Below are 21,297 nucleotides of genomic sequence, written 5' to 3' on the forward strand. Positions count from 1 at the left end.
TATATGTAGAATGGTTACTTTACTCACCAAGCCTGTAAGGATAGAAAATAAAGATTATGTTTGATGTTAATCTGAGCTATGCTTTATCCACAATGTGACTTTCACTGCTCATCAAGTTCTTCATTGCTGAAGTGTTTATCACATATAGATTTCCTTATTATTGGTCACAAAAACCTGCTATTGAAGTTAGACCAAGTATTTGATCATTTTCTAGGGGTAAATTTGTCTAAAGCATCTAAATGAGTTAGGAGCTTAAGCTTCCTTTTCAAAAGTCATTGCAATTTAGGCTCCTAAATCATTATGAATCTCCTTTACCTTTCCTTATCTTTTTTAAGGCCCATTCATAAAAGCCTTGCTCACACAAGTAAGCCAACTGACATCAATAGGACTACTTTGGAGCTCGATGAGTCCTAAGCCACAAGAAGAGGAGGGGAGTAAAGATGATCACACACCTCCAGCCCCACCATGGTGTGCCAGCATCTGGGCTCCCTGGTCTTAGATCCAGGTCCTAGAAGGGAGCTCAGGGGCCTTATGAAAGATGCCGTCCCCATGAAGCAAGTGGCAAGAGAGGGTGGGGAGTAGGTTGAGCCATTAAAACTGCCCCCACACACATACTGACCAATGGAGCTGGTTGGTCATGCAGGTGGAATTGAAGGGTATGTTGCACCCTGCAAAGCAGTGCCACAAATTACTAACAATGCTATGGCAACCAGGGTGCTCCAGGAGGAATGGGGGATGTCTCTAAGGCATGATGCCTCCTGGTATTCCCCATGGAATGGTGCATGTGCAGTCCCTTACTCAAAGCTCTGTTAATGACCCAGTTTAGCCCTTTGCATGTAAGCATTGCAGGATCAGACCCTTAGAAAGCACAGAAGCACTTTATTTCTATTACATGCAGGTGGAACAGCATCAATGTGCAAACACACTACTACAGGTATATCCCCCAACCCTACTTATCACACTCAATATAACTTACACTCTATGTCATGGCTCCCCCCCCCCGCCTTCATTTCCACTCCATATTCTTATCTATGTTCAGCACCATTCAACCAGATGCCCTCCAACACTTCAGTAGCTGCACATGTAAATACAATCCTACTTTCTGAGACTGAATGCGAGGGATCCACACAAACAATTTCTTTTAGTCTTTCTTGATACCTAAGCTATTGGAAATACAAAGTTCATCCTGCCTGCTTCCCTACAGGCATGGCAGCAAGTTCATAACACTATACAGACTCAGTCACTCTCTCTCAAAATAAATGTCAGCCATTACTTTGCAACTGCCTGTGAGAATAAGGTTCAATCCCACAACATTGACAACAGCCAAGTAAAATCATACACACGTAGGGTTCTCTCTAATCTAGGGCTCTGGTCTTAAATGAAATAGCCCCTATAGAAGTCAGAAGCAAAAGATTTTCACTGGATTTTGATATCATGTCCCTACATGATTGCAACTCCCATTGATGTAAATGATAACTGGATCTGTGTAACTGAGGGTGTAATCAAACCCCATAGCTATCATCTCGGGATAGTATCTCTTGATACTGTTAGCTTGTTAGACCAGATGGAGACAAGCCTCACTTTCATTTGAGTCATGCCCTGACCGATCAAAACTGGAGTTCAAGCTCATTAATCATAGTTGAAGTACCCTCTGATGCCCAAGGATGTGGAAGACAGATAATCACAGCTTCCTTTAGGCAAATCTTCAAATGCTTAGCAATGACTTGTTCGGCATGAAAAACAGAATTGGATTCCAAGATCACTCCATTCCTAAATTTCCTTCAATCGTGAATGAGGTAATTAATTTTTTTATCAAATATATTGTTTCTCTGAAAGGCCAGCTACCAATTGCATTAAAACATCATCATACAGGTGCTGGTATTGACTAAGTTCTCAGGGTCTGATTCTTCTCCGATAATGATGTAAATTTTGGAGTAATTCCATTGAATTATAATAATGCAAAGCTGGTGTGAGAAGACAATCAGGTCCACAGATAGTGATGTTTTTGATCACAAATGTGTTACCAATAATTGTATGTAGCTGATTACAACTTCACCATTTATCATAATGATCCAGAAGGGCCAGATTCTAACACACACACACACACACACACACACACACACACACGATAGTACCTTGTTCTACAAATAGTTTAATTGAAAACAATGGAACTTCTTACAGTGTATGAAATCTGGCCTTTAATGAATGGACAACTAGCTCTGAATGTTGCCTATTTTGAGATGCTCTGATATATATCAAAATTGTGTGTGACATCTTAGGAAACTTGGTCAACTAAAAGAAATATCTGACCCCCTTTTGCAGATCCTGTAAGTAAGATTATCCAATAATAGTTTTTATAAAAAGGGGCCTTCTAAATCACAAATCCTTAGATTATTCAGACACTACATGGGACTTCAATGTCAACCAAAAGCTGCAGTGTACAGACAATGCGACATCACCCATTTAAAAAAAAAAAGGAGGTAATTTTGATAATGAGAACGGATTCTTTTTAAATATAGCTGTGACACTGGGGTTTCCATCCAGTATGAAACTGGAGAAAAGCCTGTTGAGAGTCTTTGGATTAAGTTTAGATGCAACAAGGATGGTGTCGTGGTGGGCGTCTGCTATAGACCACCAGACTAGGAGGATGAGATAGACGAGGCTTTCTTCAGACAACTAACAGAAGTTTCCAGATCACAGGCTCTGTTTCTCATGGGGGACTTCAATAATCCTGACATCTGCTGGGAGAGCAATACAGCAGAGCACAGACAATCCAGGAAGTTTTTTGAAAGTGTTGGGGACAACTTTCTGGTGCAAGTGCTAGAGGAACCAACTAGGGGCCATGCTCTTCTTGATCTGTTGCTCACAAACAAGGAAGAATTGGTAGGGGAAGTAGAAATGGATGGCAACTTGGGCAGCTGTGACCATGAGATGGTTAAGTGCAGGATCCTGACAAAAGGAAGAAAGGAGAGCAACAGAATACGGACCCTGGACTTCAGAAAAGCAGACTTTGACTCCCTCAGGGAACTGATGGGCAGGATCCCCTGGGAGGCTAATATGAGGGGGAAAGGAGTCCAGAATTGCTGGCTGTATTTTATTGAGGGTGCAGGAACAAACCATCCCAATGTGTGGAAAGAATAGCAAATATGACAGCTTGGCTTAACAGAGAAACCTTCGGTGAGCTTAAACACAAAAAGGAAGCTTACAAGAAGTGGAAACTTGAACAGATGACTAGAGAGGAGTATAAAGATATTGCATGAGCATGTAGGGGTGTAATCAGGAAGGCCAAAGCACAATTGGAGTTGCAGCTAGCGAGGGATGTGAAGGGTAACAAGAAGGGTTTCTACAGGTATGTTAGCAACAAGGTGGTCAGGGAAAGCGTGGAACCCTTACTGAATGGGGGAGGCAACCTAGTGACAGATGATGTGGAAAAAGCTGAAGTACTCAGTGCTTTTTTTGCCTCGATCTTCACAGACTAGGTCAGCTGCCAGATTGCTGCACTGGGTAGTACAGTATGGGGAGGAGGTGAGCAGCCCTCAGGTGAAAGAACAAGTTAAGGACTATTTAGAAAAGCTGGCATGCACAAGTCCATGCAATGCATCAGAGGGTGCTGAGGGAGTTGGCTGATGTGATTGCAGAGCCATTGGCCATTATCTCTGAAAACTCGTGGTGATCGGGAGAGGTCCTGGATGATTGGAAAAAGGCAAATATAGTGCTCATCTTTAAAAAAGGGAAGGAGGAGAATCCGGGGAACTACAAACCAGTCAGCCTCCCCTCAGTCCCTGGAAAAATCGTGGATCAGGTCCTCAAGGAATCCATTTTTGAAGGACTTGGAGGAGAGGAAGGTGATCAGGAACAGTCAATATGGATTCACCAAGGTCACGTCATGCCTGACCAACCTGATTGCCTTCTATGATGAGATAATGATCTCTCAGGACGCGGGGAAAGTGATGGATGTGATATACCCTGACTTTAGCAAAGTTTTTGATATGGTTTCCCACAGTATTCTTGCCAGCAAGTTAAAGAAGTATGGACTGGATGAATAGACTATAAGGTGGATAGAAAACTGGCTAGATCGTTGGGCTCAACGGGTAGCGATCAATGCTCAATGTCTAGTTGGCAGCCGCTATCAAGCAGAGTACCCCAAAGGTTGGTCCTAGGGCCGGTTTTGTTCAACATCCTCATTAATGATCTGGATGATGGGATGGATTGCACCCTCAGCAGGTTCGCAGATGACACTGAGCTCAGGGGGAGAGATAGATACGATGGAGGGTAGGGACAGGGTCCAGAGTGACTTAAACAAGTTGGAGGACTGGGCCAAAAGAAATCTGATGAGGTTCAACAAGGACAAGTGCAGAGTCCTGCACTTAGGATGGAAGAATCCCATGCACTGCTAAAGGCTAAGGACTGACTGTCTAAGCGGCAGTTCTGCAGAAAATGACCTGGGAATTACAGTGGACAAGAAACTGGATAAAAGTCAACAGTGTGCCATTGTTGTCAAGAAGGCTAACGGCATATTGGGCTGCATTAGTAGGAGCACTGCCAGCAGATCAAGGGAAGTGTTTATTTCCCCTCTATTCGGCACTGGTGAGGCCACATCTGGAGTACTGTGTCCAGTTTTGGGCCGCCCACTACAGAAAGGATGTGGATAAATTGGAGAGAGTCCAGTGGAGGGCAAGGAAAATCAATAGGGGGCTAGGGCACATGACTTAGGAGGAGAGACTGAGGGAATGGGGCTTATTTAGTCTGCAGAAGAGAAAAGAGTGAAGGGGGATTTGATAGCAGCCTTCAACTACCTGAAGTGGGGTTCCAAAGAGAATGGAGCTAGGCTGTTCTCGGTGGTGGCAGAAGACAGAACGAGGAGCAACAGTCTCAAGTTGCAGTGAGGGAGGTCTAGGTTGGATATCAGGAAAAACTATTTCACTAGGAGGGAGATGAAGCACTGGAATACATTACCTAGAGAGGTAGTGTAATCTCCATCTTTAGAGGTTTTTAAGGCCCGGCTTGACAAAGCCCTGGATGCAATGATTTAGTTGGGGTTGGACTAGATGACCTGCTGAGGTCTCTTCCAACCCCAATCTTCTATGATCACTATAACAGCCAGGAGAAAAGGCAAAGTAACTAGTTTAAGAGTTAAACTGCCCAAACTATTCCCTTTTAATTTGTATTTTGCTTCTCTTGGGAAAAATAAACTACTATTTCTGTCCTTTAAAGAAGTTGATAGGAAGCTGGCCAAGAGGAAAAAGAGTAATTATACCAAACGGTACAAGCAAAAATCTGTTTCAGTGGACTCTAATTGAGAGGAGCCGGTTTGTATCCATCAATCTCAGTACGAGGAGTTAGAAGGAAAGGTAAAGTCTTTCAAGTTAAGATGCCTAAAGTCAGGCATTTAAGGTTTGGTCTAACTCCCATTAAAGTAAATGGGGAGCCCTTCCTTTAATCACCATGGAAGCTGGATAATTCACCTTAGTAAGTGACTTTACTTTCAGGAGTAATGAGTACGCACAGAGGTGCGGAATACCCACATCTCCTTTTGCAATCCTGCAAAATGAATGAAAGTTCCTTATTTTTTTGGCCAAAATCTCGAGTATTTTCATGGGGTTTTTTTGAAATTAAATTCTAGGCTCTCTCTTTGGGTTATTGCAGACAGATATATGTTTTCCACTTGCACACTAGATTTAGATGAGAGCATCCGTTTTTGATTCATGACAGCTATTGTGGGCAATAGAGAAATATCTTCTTCCTGCCTTAAAAAAAAAAGTAGACGGAGCCAAACAACCAAACAAATTACTGCATACCATTAGGAAACATTAAAGTCATAGATTGGATCTATGATCATAGCCTCAAGTTCATGAAGAATTCCGAATCCATCAATCAGAAATAGCCTAGCTAGTTTGAAGGAGTTTAGGTCAGATGCAGAAAACAACAATACAGGGAACCTAGAAACCACTATAGATTAAAAAGTTACCAGAATACTCATATCAAACAGCTTTATGCATGTAAGTATGAGATCCATGGAGTCAGGATTTCACCAGCTAAGTCATTGGCAAAGTTCCCATTGACTTCAGTGGAGACAGATTTTTTTACCCAGTACATCTAGCGATTAGATTAGTTGGGCTGGGAGTCAGGACTTGTGGGTAAATTTTGCCCTCTCTTTCACCCATGCAATCCAATTGACTTGTAAATGAAGGCAGAATCTGATCCCTGTATCCTCTTCCTCTGTCTGCTGCTGATCTGACAGATCTAAGCACCAGGCATGGAGTAAGTGTGAGGGTGTGAACTGCTCTCTCACCCATATATGTGGTCCTCCCCAGGTCAGGCTGAAGCACGCTGGGAGAACAAAACAGGAAGCCTGCACTGCTGCAGCCTAGCCTGTGGAGAGAGGACTCTAGTGCCCAGCGCTGACATTTAAACACCTTTCCTCAGCATTAGAATTCACATCCAGAAATATAAATCAGCAGAGAAAGCATTTCAGCTTGGCCTTCTTAATCTAATGCATTCTTTTGTAACCACCACCATCCACAGCTGTTTGAGGAAGAAACTCATGGCCTGTTCCGAGCCATTATTGCAAAGAAAGCATTCTGGCAGCACGCACAGATTGGGCCTACGTATACAAAGCCACTTGTCCTTGAAATTGACAATAATTTAATTGTGTAACATTATGAGGGTCACAACAGTAGGTATTTGCAGTAGATTTTATTTCAATACTGCAGGTGGAAAAAATAAAGAAACACAATCAGACAATTCTTACAACACAACAAAGGTATCTTCCTTTCACCCACTAGCTGCTGTGCATTTGGCACCATGCAGTAAGCCTGTGCAAAAGAATCTGCACATATACTAGAAATGGTGAATTATTTCTTTCCAAAGGTCTTACCATACAGGCTTTGCAAAATTATTCTTTTGCAAAGAAATACATAACTAGAGTTACCACCAGCAAAAACTCCTTCTGATCTATTTCTGCAGTAAGGGAAACTGGACGTTGTGCATCTCGGGGTAACTTGGACAGGAGATATGCACTTGCTTTCATGCTGAATTCTATGACCAAAATATTTTTGCAATATTCTACAAATTTCATAAACATTTTTCAGCATGGCCTTGAAATTTTGGCTAAGCAAAATTGCTGCATTCATAAAAGCTCTTAACTAAATTGGAATTGGCAAAAAGGGATTATTACAAAAATCTCAAAGCAAAAAGGCAGGAGGAATATTTGTTTTATATTTGCAATAGAGAATAGCCTAAACTGCAATATTTGGATTCAGATTTCAGATTTCCCAAAATTTGTGAACTTGTGGTTTCATATTGGCCCTCTGTAAAAGGGGCGGGGGGGGGGGGGGATAAATCAGTTTTAAAAAACATCTTTGTTTCCAGGTTCAGATGTTTGGTGTGGATGTGGTGGGCCCATTTCTATTACAAACATACACAAATGGAGACTTGTAAAACTCTACAACAACAGCACAAAATAGTGAAGTTAATGAGCACTGATAGGAGATGAAGAACCGCAACCCTGGGTTTGTCAACTGAATTTGAGTAGCAGCTCTACTAGCTCAAGTCAGCTGCTTTCTAACATAATTACCTATCTACCTCTCTCCCACAATACGGACTTGCATTTCTTATAATTTTCTCCATATATGGACCCATTGCCCACAGCAGACTGCGGGGAAGAAAAAAAGGGGGGGGGCGCCATGACTTTTTAGTGGCGGAATGCAGGATCAGATAAAGAGCTGAACTTGCCACTCTGGCAACCCATGCCAAGTATGGGAAAGGGAGAAGAGAAAGTTAGGAATTATAGGGTCTCCATTCTTTCTTTAACGGTTAGGGACATACATGTTATGATTTTATGTTGCGATGTGTACACATGGTACGAGTAAGAGAAAGCTGTGTTCATATTTAACTCCGCTCATCGTGGCCAGTATAAATGCATAAAAAGCCACTCACACTTTTACACTTTAGAATTACTAGACATATTTTGGGAATCAAACTACAAGTACATAATACTGGCCTAATTCATTAGACGTACAGTGATGGGAGGAGCAAAGGGTCCCTGAGCCATCTTGCTGGTACAGGGCAGGAATGTTTAGAGAGGCCAGTTCTGGAAAATGGGAAAAGGAAAGATGTATTCTGGAATGTGCCTAAATTAGGCTACACACCAGAGCTTCATGAGACCCTGTCTAGTGCTTGGCACTGACTGCAATATATATGCTGGGTCAGGCTCCTAGCCCTCACATCCACAAGCCAGCAGATCATGTCCCCTTAGGCATGGTGAATATTGTTGAGAGCTTTAGTTAATCCCCCAACTGTAGCTTAGGAAAGTAAGTGCACTAGGTGAGAAGAGTATTCTGTCCTGCTGCTGCATGGGTAAGTTTCACGGAAGGGAAAGAGATTGTTTTTACTTGTGAGCCCTCTTTTCCCCACACCACTTGTGCGCTGAAATACAGCAAACTCTCAACATCCACCCTTGTTTCTCTGCCTTTTAGTAATCTTTGCAATTTTAAAACAGACTGTAAAGTAGCTTCAGGAAGATAAGAAACTATAATTTTGAAAACATGACAAACCCTGTTTGAATTGTTTTAATTTCAGCTGATGGAGAATAAACAATGTTTCTACAGAAAAAAATTTACAGTACAAAAATTAAGCAAACTGGCAACGTCTCCATGTTGGACATTATTTCCCCCTCCCCCCACACACACACTTTGCTTGTCCTATATCAGATACCTCTCCTAATCCGGCAAATTACAAGGCAGTTGTGCCTCAATAGTTGTGCAGGAGACATTGTTAATGAGTATGACAGGGATCACTGACATTATACCCCATAAATGCCCCAAGGAAGCTTTCTAATACGTGGACCATGGACATAATAGACCACAGTGGCATTTCCAGAACCAGTTTATCTTGTCAATATGTATTTGGGGACTCTATAATATGTAAATTCTGACTGTAAAAAACTCTAAAGCACAAAGGTCTGCTTAGCAACATTTTAATCTGTGGATTCTTGACTCACCATACAGCAGTATCGCCACGTCACAACCTATACACTCCTTTGTGCACAACTCACTGCAACATAATATGGATTTGAACTGATCTTTGCTGGACCCAAGCAAGTCCATTTTCAAAAATCCTGGTTCTCAATTATTGCACCTTTGCATTCAAAAAGTCCTGTCTTACAATTACTGCACATTTGCATTTTTAGACATTTTAAACTGAATAACTTTAAAATATCTTTACTTCTGTTCTTCAAACAGACAGTACAATTTCTTTTGTGATTAGGTGAAACAGAAATCATTCTCAGCTACCAAAGTCTCCCAAGACATATTCAAAAGTTGCAGCCATTTTAACATTTATGCCTTATACCAATAGTGCCCAAATCCGTTAGACTAATGGCCTAAAAAATGTCAGGCAAAAGACGACTAAGGGCAAAATCCTTCCCTTAAGTGTCGTGGTTCTCTGCTGGGTGGCAGTGGAAATGGAGCGGCATCTGCTGAACTATGGAACTATAATAATCATTACTCCACTATAGGGCAGGACAGCTCAGAACAGGTAGGGCCAGGAGGAAAATATATGAAGTGTAATTTACTGCTTCCCAAAAATGTCCAAGCTAATGTGTGTGTTGCACACTGTAGCATGTGTGCTGAGGGACTGGTGATATGGCCATATCATTGGATCACAACCCTTGAGGCCAGCAGGCATTGTACTTGAGCCCCTCTCATAGTAGTGTTGGGTTAGAACATTGCCCTGTTGCAGGACTGATGCACTGGGAGTGGCTCCCTGAACCTTCTTCTCCCCTAATACACCCATGCAAGACAGGGCAGGATTTGGATGCAAGCTCTTTTTAAGTCATGAGTGCTGAAAAAGGCATCAGATGTCTATGCAATGTACTATTTACACATCCTTTTTTCTGAGCTGACTCTTTGTACGTTAAATGTTGCCTCAAATGTTCCTGCAATCTCAGCTACAGTCAGCGAACAAAGGAGCACGCCTAGCGATGCGAGCTACTTCTTTTGGACTTTTCAGAAAGCCAATATCAGGCCTTACATTTCATTAGAATCCTACTAAAGACCCAGAAAATAAGACATTGCAGGCAATTCTTATTCTTAATCTAGTCAGAATTATCTACCTCACTGTATGCAATGTTTAAGTACATGCAACACCACTGGGATGTGCATGTGTGGTTGTTCTTTACATTGTGTTAGCGCCTACAATAACTAGGTGCTTTCCAAACACAAAGACTCTGTCAGACACATCTCCCCTACTGCAAGATGGTGCCAAAAACAGAGATGAGGAAGGGGAAGAGAGACAGGACCAAAGGCTTTTTTTCTTCCCCTCTCCTTGTCCTTGCTGTGGCCAAGAGGCTGTGAAAGGAATAGTTGTAGAGACCCATCCCTCTCACAACAGCCAGAAAATTCTGGAGAGGAACAAGAGAATGAGCCTCCTTTTTCCTAGGAGCTAAACAAAGGAGGAGCCTTAAATCATACTCCTACTAGCTACAGATGGATACAAAAGATGGAGCCCCCAAATATATTCCATTCTCCTCTCACCCTCCACCCCAGCCCACCCAGAGTCTGGTAAAAATCACAGCACCCTCCCACTTCCAAACTTATGTTGCTGGCATGAAGACTGGGCTTCTTAGACATCACATACTACAGTACTACCTTTAACCCTGACCTATGTCTCCCCTTTCCCGCCCGCCCTCATGTTTCATATCAGTCTCTCCCTAGAGGGTGAATCCAGGTAGCAGGCGTTCAGTGAGTTTTGCAAGACCTCGTCTAGCAGTTTTCATACACAAGAAGCTAAATTTTCTTTGCTTAACTTCATCCAGTTACTCCTGAAAATCCTGACAGACCCTTAGCAAGATATCACCATGTACATTTATGCTGTGCTCCTGAAATTATGCTTTGATTACTAAGTGGGGTGGATAAGAAGGCCACAGCATGAAGGCACGTTCTTCTATGCTCTCTGACTACAAATGAGATATGCTGATGTAACAAATAATAGGTATCTATTACAAGGCACTGAAATAGAGCAAGAAATAAAATGTTATTGCCATAAAAATTAAAATAGTGTGGAATATTTGCCTCCCCCTCTGATCAAACAAACAGTATTAAACATCCAACAGTATATTTAAAAAGACAGGGTTTTGCAATGTTTTGCCAGTCAAGCAGGAACTCATAACAGCTGTACCCTCATGATGCTTTTTTGCCTTGCAGGAACTAAGTACTAGCACTTACTACTTCTGACTAGACAAAAGGCAAATCATTTTGCCTGAACAAGAAAAAAAAAAGATGGAAAAACACATGAGATTAAAAGAAATAGAAAGTGAATGAAAAAGACAAAGGAGAAAGGAAGAAAACTGAACCATTTATTTGAAGTCTGGGTTGGATCTACCCTTCTGATTCTTTTCTACCTTCCCAATATCCCCCTCTGTGCTGCTCCTTACTCAGATTTGTGCCATGGTATTATTATTAATAAACAGTAATAATACCTGATTTAAGATATGCTGCTCCCACAGATCATGTTTTCCATTAATGAATCAGAAGCTTTATTTTACATAAGAAACAGTCAGCCATGCAAAACATCCTGCTATGGAGACTCCACTAAGGAGAGGCAAATAAAAAAAGGGACAATACTTCAAAATGCAAAAAGGAGAGAGGAGAAAACTAAACTACTTATATCTGTGGCTGAGGTATAAACATGGATCAAATAAAATTAAGGGGGCAAAGGTATGAGACATATATAAGAATAAGGAACAACATGCTTGTTCAGACCGATGGTCCATCGGGTTTGGTATCTCTCTCTCTCTTACAGCGGCCAGCATCAGATGCTTTGGAAGAAGGTGCAGTAATCTCTAGTGGATAATTATGGAATAACCTGTCCCCAGGGAAAGTTTCTTCCTCAATCCTATCATTTAGTTGTGATGCATGGCTCTGAAGCGTAAAAATTCACAGTACAGTCCTTATAAAAATATTTTAAAATTCTAACTATAGAAGTTCTCATTATCCAAACAAATGTCTAATCTCTTTAAAAATCTCACTAAGGTCTTGTCTTCACTGATAATCTTGTGGTAATGAATGTCATGGGTTAATTCTACATTATGTACAAAAATATTTTCTTTTAATTATTTCGTGATATGTCCCCAAGCTTTTGCAGCAAGAGAAGAGTTAAATAGAAGCACTTGCTTTACCATCTCTATACTATTCATTATTTTGCACACCTTTATCATGTCTCTTTTTACTCACCAACTCCCTTTATGTGGAAGTATTTCAGTGCCTTTGATCACTTTTCTTTGAACTCCCTCTATTTCTGCTCTATTTTGGGACAGAATGACCAGAACTCAACAAAGCATTTAAAGTGATGACAACCACTGATTTATAGACTGACATTTCATTAATTTTAACTTTATTTGCTATCCCAACCTTTATACTTCCTAACATTTTGTTTGCTTTTTGGACCACTGCCAACACCAAAGTTTTAATGATGAGCATTCAGTGTTGCCCAGGCCTCTCTCTTTGACAGGCTTAAATAACAATATTTTCAAATTTGATCTTCGACATGGGAAAGCAGGAAGCCATGTCACCTCAAAAGATGGCATCTAAGCTTAGATGACAGCAGAGTCCACAGAGAGGAGCAAGATTGGAACAGGCCACTTGGCTGCTCCCTAAAGCCACTGAAACTGGAAGGTGATGGCAGACTAGTGGGTCTTTCCCCTAATAACACTCTCTGCAGTACACCTCTGCATCAGTAGTGTCTAAAGAGAATGAGACAGATTGATCAAAATTTCACAAACACGAAAAATGATTTAAAAAAAAATACCAAGCCCACCAATTTTTGTCTTTCCCACCCCCATTTCTTTTATTTTCTTTTTTCACAATTGTGGGCAATAATCCCAAAGCATTCTTTTCTCTCCTCCCCTCCCAGTTTTAAAAACTGCAAACAATTATATGAACAGACTGTTCTATAACAGGGGAGCCTGCTGCACTTTCTCCTCCAGGTTACCACTAACTTTCATTGGAAAAAAAAGAAATTACTCAGACTCCTGGGGGCAGGAGACAAAGAACTGGAACCCTGGTCTTTGGGCCTCGCTTTGGGAAGCGGTGACTTTTTTGCTCTGTTATCTAGTTTCCCCAATAGGGTTCCCCGCTTGTCATCTGTGATTTCCTCAAAGACCTCAGTCGATTCTGGGAGTTCTATAGGGCCTTAAATCATGTCTAAATCGTTGTCAGGACTCTCTATAATAAGCCCAATGCTCTCCTGAGTAATGTTCTGTACAGACATGCCAGTGAACCTCTCATGGTTAGCCAAGGCTTGCAAAGATCTTTGATTGCGTACAGCTATTTTATTTTGGGGCCAGAGATTTCTGCCACAAGCAGTTTAGCGGAATATGAATGATTCATTACAGTGCTGTACAAGTGTAGTTAACTACTTGCCTCAGGCAGAGAAATTAAGTTTTGGGTAAGGAAGTTCTTTTGACCTTATTTCAGTTCCTAAAGATTGAAGGTATGATTTTCTCCCTTTTTCTTTAACTGCAGACTTGCCAGTTGAAACTATTTCAATTTCCAATGTTTAAGGAAAGCATCACATAAATCATCAGCTTGCTACTGTATTCCTTTGAATTTGCAATCCTTAAATAGCTACCACAAAGATACCAATGTGTTATGTCGCACACAATCCTGCCTGATCCTTTGTCCCTATGCAAGGGCCAGCCTCAATAGCAATCCCTGTGCTCCACCAGCACAATGACAGCTCTCTTTGTGTGCAAGACACTCTAAAGTGAATGAAGGGATGGAATCCTAGCTAGGTGCTACATTCTGGCAAGCAGAATTAACCAGCTGTGCAGAAGGGACCCAGAGAAATGGTGGTTACACCAAATAACATCACACTCTGTGCTTGCAGGAGCTCTCAGAACTCCCCTTGTGGTAGTGTAACCCCACAATACTTTCAGAACAAGGTTGTGTATAAAAGGTACATAATCTGGGACATGGATGTTTCTTTCATTTAGGAAGCATCCACACTAGGAAAAAAGATGCGTTTTTACTGCGTGTTAGCTAACATGGTAACTAGCACTGGTAAAAACCCTCATAACGACAAGACTGCTCATAGCTTTCTCCCATGTGAGCAGGTCGAGGTAAAGGCTATGGGTATGTCTAGACTGCAACAATAGGGTGTGAATGCGAATCAAGTACACATACCTGATCTAGCTGTTGTTTAGCTAGCTCAAGTCCCAGAACAGTGAAGCCATGACAGCGTGCAGGCCCATGTGGGCTAGCTGTGTGAATAATTACCCAGGGTTTCAGGTTGGTTTGTATAGCCCGCCCTGAAGCGCATGCTGATGCAGCTTCACTGCTGTGGGTCCCTGTGGTAGTTAAATTAAAGAGAACATGGGTATGTCTGCTTGAGCTGCGATTGCACCCTGCAACTACAGTGTTGATATACCCCATGGGGGAACCTAGCGTTTACCTCAAATTGCTAACATGTGTGAAAACAAAAAACTTCATTAAGATTTTTACCGTGCATTACTTAACCTGTGGTAAGAACACAACTTTTTGCCTAAATAAAAACCAACCAAAAATCTCCCATCTCCATAGTTGCCTCTCCAACTACCACTTCATTGCCTCGGAGATCCTCAAGCATGCAATCTACTCGGCGCAGTGCTGCCAGGATCACTCTCAGCAGCTACTGAAATCAAGGTGATTTGAAGGTACTCGGCATGTCCCAGGATATGCTTATCACCTCAACTTCCAGAGCACGTGGATCTGCTGCAATCCAATTCCATCCGTTCTCCACCTCCTGCAAATGTCCTCTTACCAAGTGTCTTCCTGGTTAAGTACTGGGCATATTCTCATTCTTTTTGATCTTTCTACCATTTTCAAAACACCATCTCTCCACCTCTGCTCTCTTCCTGGGGCTTTTGAGACTCTCTTCTCTCCTGGTTCTCCTGCCCTCCACCCCTCTTCAGCTCCCTACTGGCATTCTTCAGGGTTCTGTCCTCACTCCTTTCCTCTTTTCTTTTGACTCTATTCCTAGGTGACCTCATCTGCTCTCACGGCTTCAGTTATCATCTCTAAGATGAAGACTTGTACCTGTCCCTCCTCAACCTCTTCCTGTCGGTTCAGTGTTGCATATCTGACTGCCTCCGGGACATTCCATCCTGTATGTCCAGATGCCAACTCAAACTTCAGCGGGTGAAAACTAAACTCATCTTTCCTCATAAATGGTTCTGTGCCCCTTCCATTTCCATCACCATCCTCTCTGTCACCCAGACAGGCAGCCTAAGTGTTTTACATTCCTCTTTCTCTTTTTCAAAGCTTTTTAATTCTCAAATTTCAGAGTAGCAGCCGTGTTAGTCTGTATCCGCAAAAAGAAAAGGAGTACTTGTGGCACCTTAGAGACTAACAAATTTATCTGAGCCTAAGCTTTCGTGAGCAACAGCTCACATCATCGGATGCATTCAGTGGAAAATACAATGGGGAGATTTTATATACACAGAGAACATGGAACAATGGGTGTTACTATACACACTGTAAGGAGAGTGATCAGGTAAGGTGAGCTATTACCAGCAGGAGAGGGAAAAAACAAAACAAGACAAAAAACAAACAAAAAAACCTTTTGTAGTGATAATCAAGGTGGGCCATTTCCAGCAGTTGACAAGAACGTGTGAGAAACGGTGGGGGGGGAGGGGGATAAACATGGAGAAATAGTTTTACTTTGTGTAATGACACACCCACTCCCAGTCTTTATTCAAGCCTACATTAATTGTATCCAGTTTGCAAATTAATTCCAATTCAGCAGTCTTTCACTGGAGTCTGTTTTTGAAGTTTTTTTGTTGAAGAATTGTGACTTTTAGGTCTGTATTCGAGTGACCAGAGAGATTGAAGTGTTCTCCGACTGGTTTTTGAATGTTATAATTCTTGACGTCTGATTGGTGTCCATTTATTCTTTTATGTAGAGACTGTCCAGTTTGGCCAATGTACATGGCAGAAGGGCATTGCTGGCACATGATGGCATACATCACATTGGTAGATGTGCAGGTGAATGAGCCTCTGATAGTGTGGCTGATGTGATTAGGCCCTATGATGGTGTCCCCGAATAGATATGTGGACAGAGTTGGCAACGGGCTTTGTTGCAAGGATAGGTTCCTGGGTTAGTGTTTTTGTTGTGTGGTTGCTGGTGAGTATTTGCTTCAGGTTGGGGGGCTGTCTGTAAGCAATGACTGGCCTGTCTCCCAAGATCTGTGAGAGTGATGGGTCGTTCTTCAGGATAGGTTGTAGATCCTTGATGAAAACCTCTCCAGCACATCATCAAGGATCTACAACCTATCCTGAAGAATGACCCATCACTCTCACAGATCTTATCACTACAAAAGGTCCCCTCCTCGCCCCCCTCCTCTGCTGGTAATAGCTCACCTTACCTGATCACTCTCATTATAGTGTGTATGGTAACACCCATTGTTTTACGTTCTCTGTGTATATAAAATCTCCCCAATGTATTTTCCACTGTATGCATCCAATGAAGTGAGCTGTAGCTCACGAAAGCTTATGCTCAAATAAATTTGTTAGTCTCTAAGGTGCCACAAGTACTCCTTTTCTTAATTCTCAGACTACACCAGCTCCAAATTTATCCTCTACTCTCCATGCTAATGATAAAACCTCTCTTCACTTTCCACCTTGAGTACTGCAACCTCTTTCTCTTTGGACTTTTTACTTCCCACTTCCTCAGTCCATCCAAAATGCAGCTGCTAAAATGAATTCCTCTGTCATGGGTCTGACCATGCCCATCTATGTGCTCCTAAGTTCCTTCATGGACTTTTCACTTTCTGCATTAAGCTCAGCCAACATAGCTGAAAATACAGTTTCATTACTTCCTAGCATTCCATAAGAAACTGATGGCACCTGAAGCAAGAAAAGAGTTAATAGTTGTAAATGAAAAACTCTATCCTTTTAAAGTTATTATGGTCAAAGACCACTTAAATAAGGAAGAATGAATTATAATACCACTGTACCATGAGGTAAAATCAGATTTCTGAGATGTCCCAAAGGTTATAAGCTGTAAACTGAAAGCCCGTCTTTCTTGTGCTTTTGTATTTCTGGGGTTACTGGGTTCTCTTATAACTAGTGGGCTATTGTTATTAATCTATATCCTACTCAAAATTAGAGCCTGAACAGACTAACATAAAAAGGAAGAGAGATTACAGTACTATGCATCTGAGAATCTGCTAAAGGGTATGTGCAACTGAGGTTATACACATAAGCACACATGTTTGTTAAAAGAAAGGGAACTACGATCTCTTCTTACTGTGCTTGCAGTTATACATACAATGCTGTGGAGACCGAAAAAGGATGTTGATGTAATCCATTTACACATCAATTCAATTAAACTGGCAATGCATATTTTTAAAAAGTGGCTTAGTCTGTTTTTAGGGATAAATGAATCATGCCAATACTGTAAAGTACTTGCGACTGCTTTGCAAATCTCTCAATTTGATTTTCCTGGGATTTGCTGTCACCAGCAATATGTAGGTGTGGGGAAAAAGCACTTATAAAAAGGTACATAGCACAGTCTGATTTCTTCTCTCCATTGCACCAGTGTAACCAATAAGGGAGTTTAACCTAATGTGTATTTTCAGGATTCCAAGGCTATCTCCATAATCTACACCAAAAGGAATTCCATTCAGCTTCACTTGCAATTTAATCAAAGGCAACTATAATTACACTATCAGCGCTCTAATTTTGAAGAGACATTAGCAAAACCATAGTTACTTCATTAAGCGGCAGACCTGTGGCTGACAAAGGACTAGCAGATCCCAAATAATATTTTTCTCCTCTGCTGAGAGCAAACTAAGCAGGCTTTTATTAATTCCAGAACCAGCCTCAGTGTCAAAAGCTGTGAAATAAAGTGGCAAGCACCACAAACAGCGAGCAGCCCAGAGAGTTATTACATTTTCATAGTCACATTTGCAGTCAAAAACCTCTCTCTGACCTTCAGGAAATGAGCTCTGCCTACTGTATCAGTTTTAACTAGCTGTAACTCAAGAACCTTCAAATCTGAAGTAAAATGTAAAGCAACACAACAAAACAAACTCATATTAAACAAGGATGTGGGGTACCATCTGTGAGGATATTTCTGCTTGGATGGTTTTATGCCTCTTCTAGTTCTTTCCTTCTCCTAATTGCTGACTCTAGCAATATCCAAACAAATTTGTCATCACTCTGTTTATACATTGCTTTTACAGAATATAAGCATATACTTACCAGTACAAACACTGTGATTTTATTGTCACTCTCCTGAAACACTTTTGAGGTTTTGCTCAACCCCAAAAGGAGTGGGGGAGGATGTGGTAGCAGTTGTCTGCTGAAGGACACTATATTAATTCCAATATAACCACAAACACCCCCCAGTGATTTGTTGCTGACAGCATGGTGAAATATCACACAAGATTGATTCCATGTAACACACTCTTCCAAATACCGATAATTACGTCGGGCAAACTCTACTGCTGCACAGTGAAGAAAAAGTTGATGCACCAAGGCAGAAACACGGGTCTAATAAATTCATAGGAATGATGGTGAAACCAATGAATATATGCACTATTTCTATGGCAACTAGAGAGTTATCCCCATTAGTTGTTAACACGAGGTTATTAAGATAACCTGTCCTCCTGGCTTTTCTCTGGTCACTCTGCTGAATACTTGCTCATTACATTCATTCTGCGCCTCCTGTTCTATTTTCCTGCAGTCCATTAAGTAGCAAGCTAAGCATCAAGCATCTGACAGTAGTGCACACATACCCTAGAAGCAAACATACTTTTCTGTCCCTCTCACACACAAAAATCGTAGCACTCACCGTCACGGGCTTCCTCCCCGCGACTGCAGTTGCTGCATATATGTTTGATCTCCTTGCCTATGTGACAGTGTATCACAAAAGATACGTTGTTGTTGTTGGTAACAGGCTCCTTCAGTGGCTTCATCCTCACTAGATAGAAAGCTTTTTTTTTAGGTTTTTCCCCATTCATGGCTGGAACAGAGCCCTCCCTGCAGCCCGAAGAAGAAAAAGCAAGCATCCCAGGCTGCCAGATGTGTATGGAATCCGCCATCCGTTCACTCTCGCCTTAGCATTTATCTGCCACCTGCCCCCCCTCCTCCAAGGATTAAGGAGAAGGGGGAAGGAAGGCGGGGGGGGGAGGGGGGAGAGAAAGAGAGAGAGAGCAGAGAAAAGCACTGCCTGAGCCTTGGTGGCCTCTGTGACCCAGCTGCCTGAACCAATCCAAATGATCTTCGCTGGAGGATGCTCTCAGCAGGTCGCTCCTCTCTCCACACCTGTGATACTTCTCAGCCATGAATTCTAAACAGCTTCATCAGCAAATCAGAACTTAATTATTTTCAGCTACTTTGCTTGCTGCATGCTTCCCATGAGTGCAGAGCTGCCCCCATGCTCTCCCAATGCCTCCTCCCTTTCCCTCACCTCCTCCTCTGGCGAACAAATGTGAGAATTACCACACAGAGTATCAGTGTTGTTGGAAACCTTTGGTACTGTGCACGCAGGGACACTCAACGCTGTGTTCCTTCTGCAGAACAAGCTGCAATTCTCTAGCCCACTGAACACAACAACATTGCCTGTTCTCAGGCAGCACCACAGCCTACTCAGTTATAATTAATATTTTACACACAAAGGAAAATCATCCAGGATATTGATATGGGCTGGTTCCCCCTCTTCTGCTCCTCTGCAGACTTGCTTGGCTATTTGAGAACTAAAGACAATTGGACTATATGCACCTAACAGAGCCAATTTTGCTCTTTCCTTTTTTTTTTTTTTTTTTTTAAATAGTCTTTTCACTCTGGCTTTTCCAAATTCTGGTTGGCTCTTTTAAAATACAGAGGAGGCATCTGTCTGGTGGTTCTCAATGACAGCCATTGATACTAGCTGGCAGTGACTGGTGGCATCAACGCAGGCTTCTCTGGAATGGAATCACTCTTCCTAGACCAACCCTGACCATGGCTCACCAAGGAGGAGTGCAGACACGGAAAGTCTGTTTGGGCTACTAATCGCAGGATGAATACCCTCTCTTTGTTTCTTCACCCCCTTTCCTAAAGTGGAGCTGCTCTGAAGAGCTGCAATACCATCTCTGGATACTGGTAGTCAGGGCAGTGGCTTTTCAAAGGCCCTCAAAAAGCTCCTGGCTTATAAGGTAATATTCATCTAATGTCCTATGATGTCATCCCCTTTGCCGATGACGGCACTGTAGGAAAAGACCACATTGCCTCGATTCACAGTTCTGTAAAGATACCAAGCAGCTTCAAATTGTCTGACCCTCTGCTGAAGCAGTGCTTCAGGGAAGGACCTGGAACACTGAATAGAGATATCCTGGCGGGGGGAGGCAGGGGGGAAGAGGGAAGCGAGGGAGACTTGGATTCTGCAGGGCCCGGGGAAAGAAGTATAGGAGAACAGGGGAGGGGAGAGGAGAGATGAGGGAAAAAAAAAAAAACCACACACTCATGAAGAGGGAGCGCTGTTCCTTTAAATCTGTAGCTGGAAAGAGGTTGAGTGGGTTCCAGGCTGAAGCTCTACAATGTAGCTGAGACAGAGAGTAATTTTAGGGATAGTGCTGGTACCTTTATTTTTAATAAAGTTCCCTGTTCAGTGATAGGAGAAAGTGACTCACTCTGCAATTCTTTGCCATTGTCACATGACATTTTAATACACTCCATAGGCTAACCGAGACTGACCCTAACCCCTATCAGGTTTTCATTCCATTCTTACCCCTTTAACTATCATTGAAACACGGGAGTTTTGCCTGACCAAGGAGGGAAACTGAGGCAGACTTCAGGATTTTGCCTGATGTTTTTAATATTTTCTGTCCCTCTTCCATGATTTTTCAAAATAAAGGAATAAATAAAAATACATGTGATGAACTTCTGCCCTGCTTACCATGCATCGTTCTGACGCAGGTGCCACTTCTCCCCTGGCAGCCCTGGGAACTGAACCTTGAGATGTCTTTTACAGCAAAAATTGCAATGCTTCATTTTTCTTGGCATGGTTCACAGACAGATTAGATACTGTTAAATCGCACTACTGCAACATGGGCTGAAAAAGGCTCTCAGTAGAATAATACAATTTACTCAGCCATGAAACACAGCATACACATCACTCTGCGGGTGTGTTTGTGTCAAATGGAGTCAGTCACTTCAGGTTAGCTACATCACTAGCATCACACAGGGCTTGATCCTGCATTAGTTGCTCATCCAAAATTCCCCATTGACTTTAGTGGGAGTTTTGGGGGCACAAGAAAGGCAGGATTAGAGTCTCAAT

At 42.1% G+C, this 21,297-nt stretch overlaps 1 protein-coding gene across 12 annotated transcripts in view; it reads right to left on the reverse strand.

Moving 5' to 3' along the window:
• The window catches only part of PHACTR1 (phosphatase and actin regulator 1), a 450,172-nt gene that overhangs the window by 196,392 nt on the left and 232,483 nt on the right, over positions 1-21,297 (reverse strand). The window contains exon 1 of one of the 12 annotated variants that reach the window (XM_038389710.2): positions 18,835-19,414. The exons of 9 other annotated variants lie outside the window; for them this stretch is intronic. In XM_038389710.2, the coding sequence (XP_038245638.1) occupies positions 18,835-19,084 (250 nt within the window). In that variant the 5' untranslated portion in view covers positions 19,085-19,414. Of the gene's footprint in view, positions 1-18,242; positions 18,425-18,834; positions 19,415-21,297 lie in introns of those variants that run through there. 2 more of the 12 variants (XM_038389715.2, XM_038389723.2) reach the window with 2 other exon arrangements.

The sequence above is a fragment of the Dermochelys coriacea genome, chromosome 2, assembly GCF_009764565.3.
Source record: "Dermochelys coriacea isolate rDerCor1 chromosome 2, rDerCor1.pri.v4, whole genome shotgun sequence".
Lineage (NCBI taxonomy): Eukaryota > Metazoa > Chordata > Testudines > Dermochelyidae > Dermochelys > Dermochelys coriacea.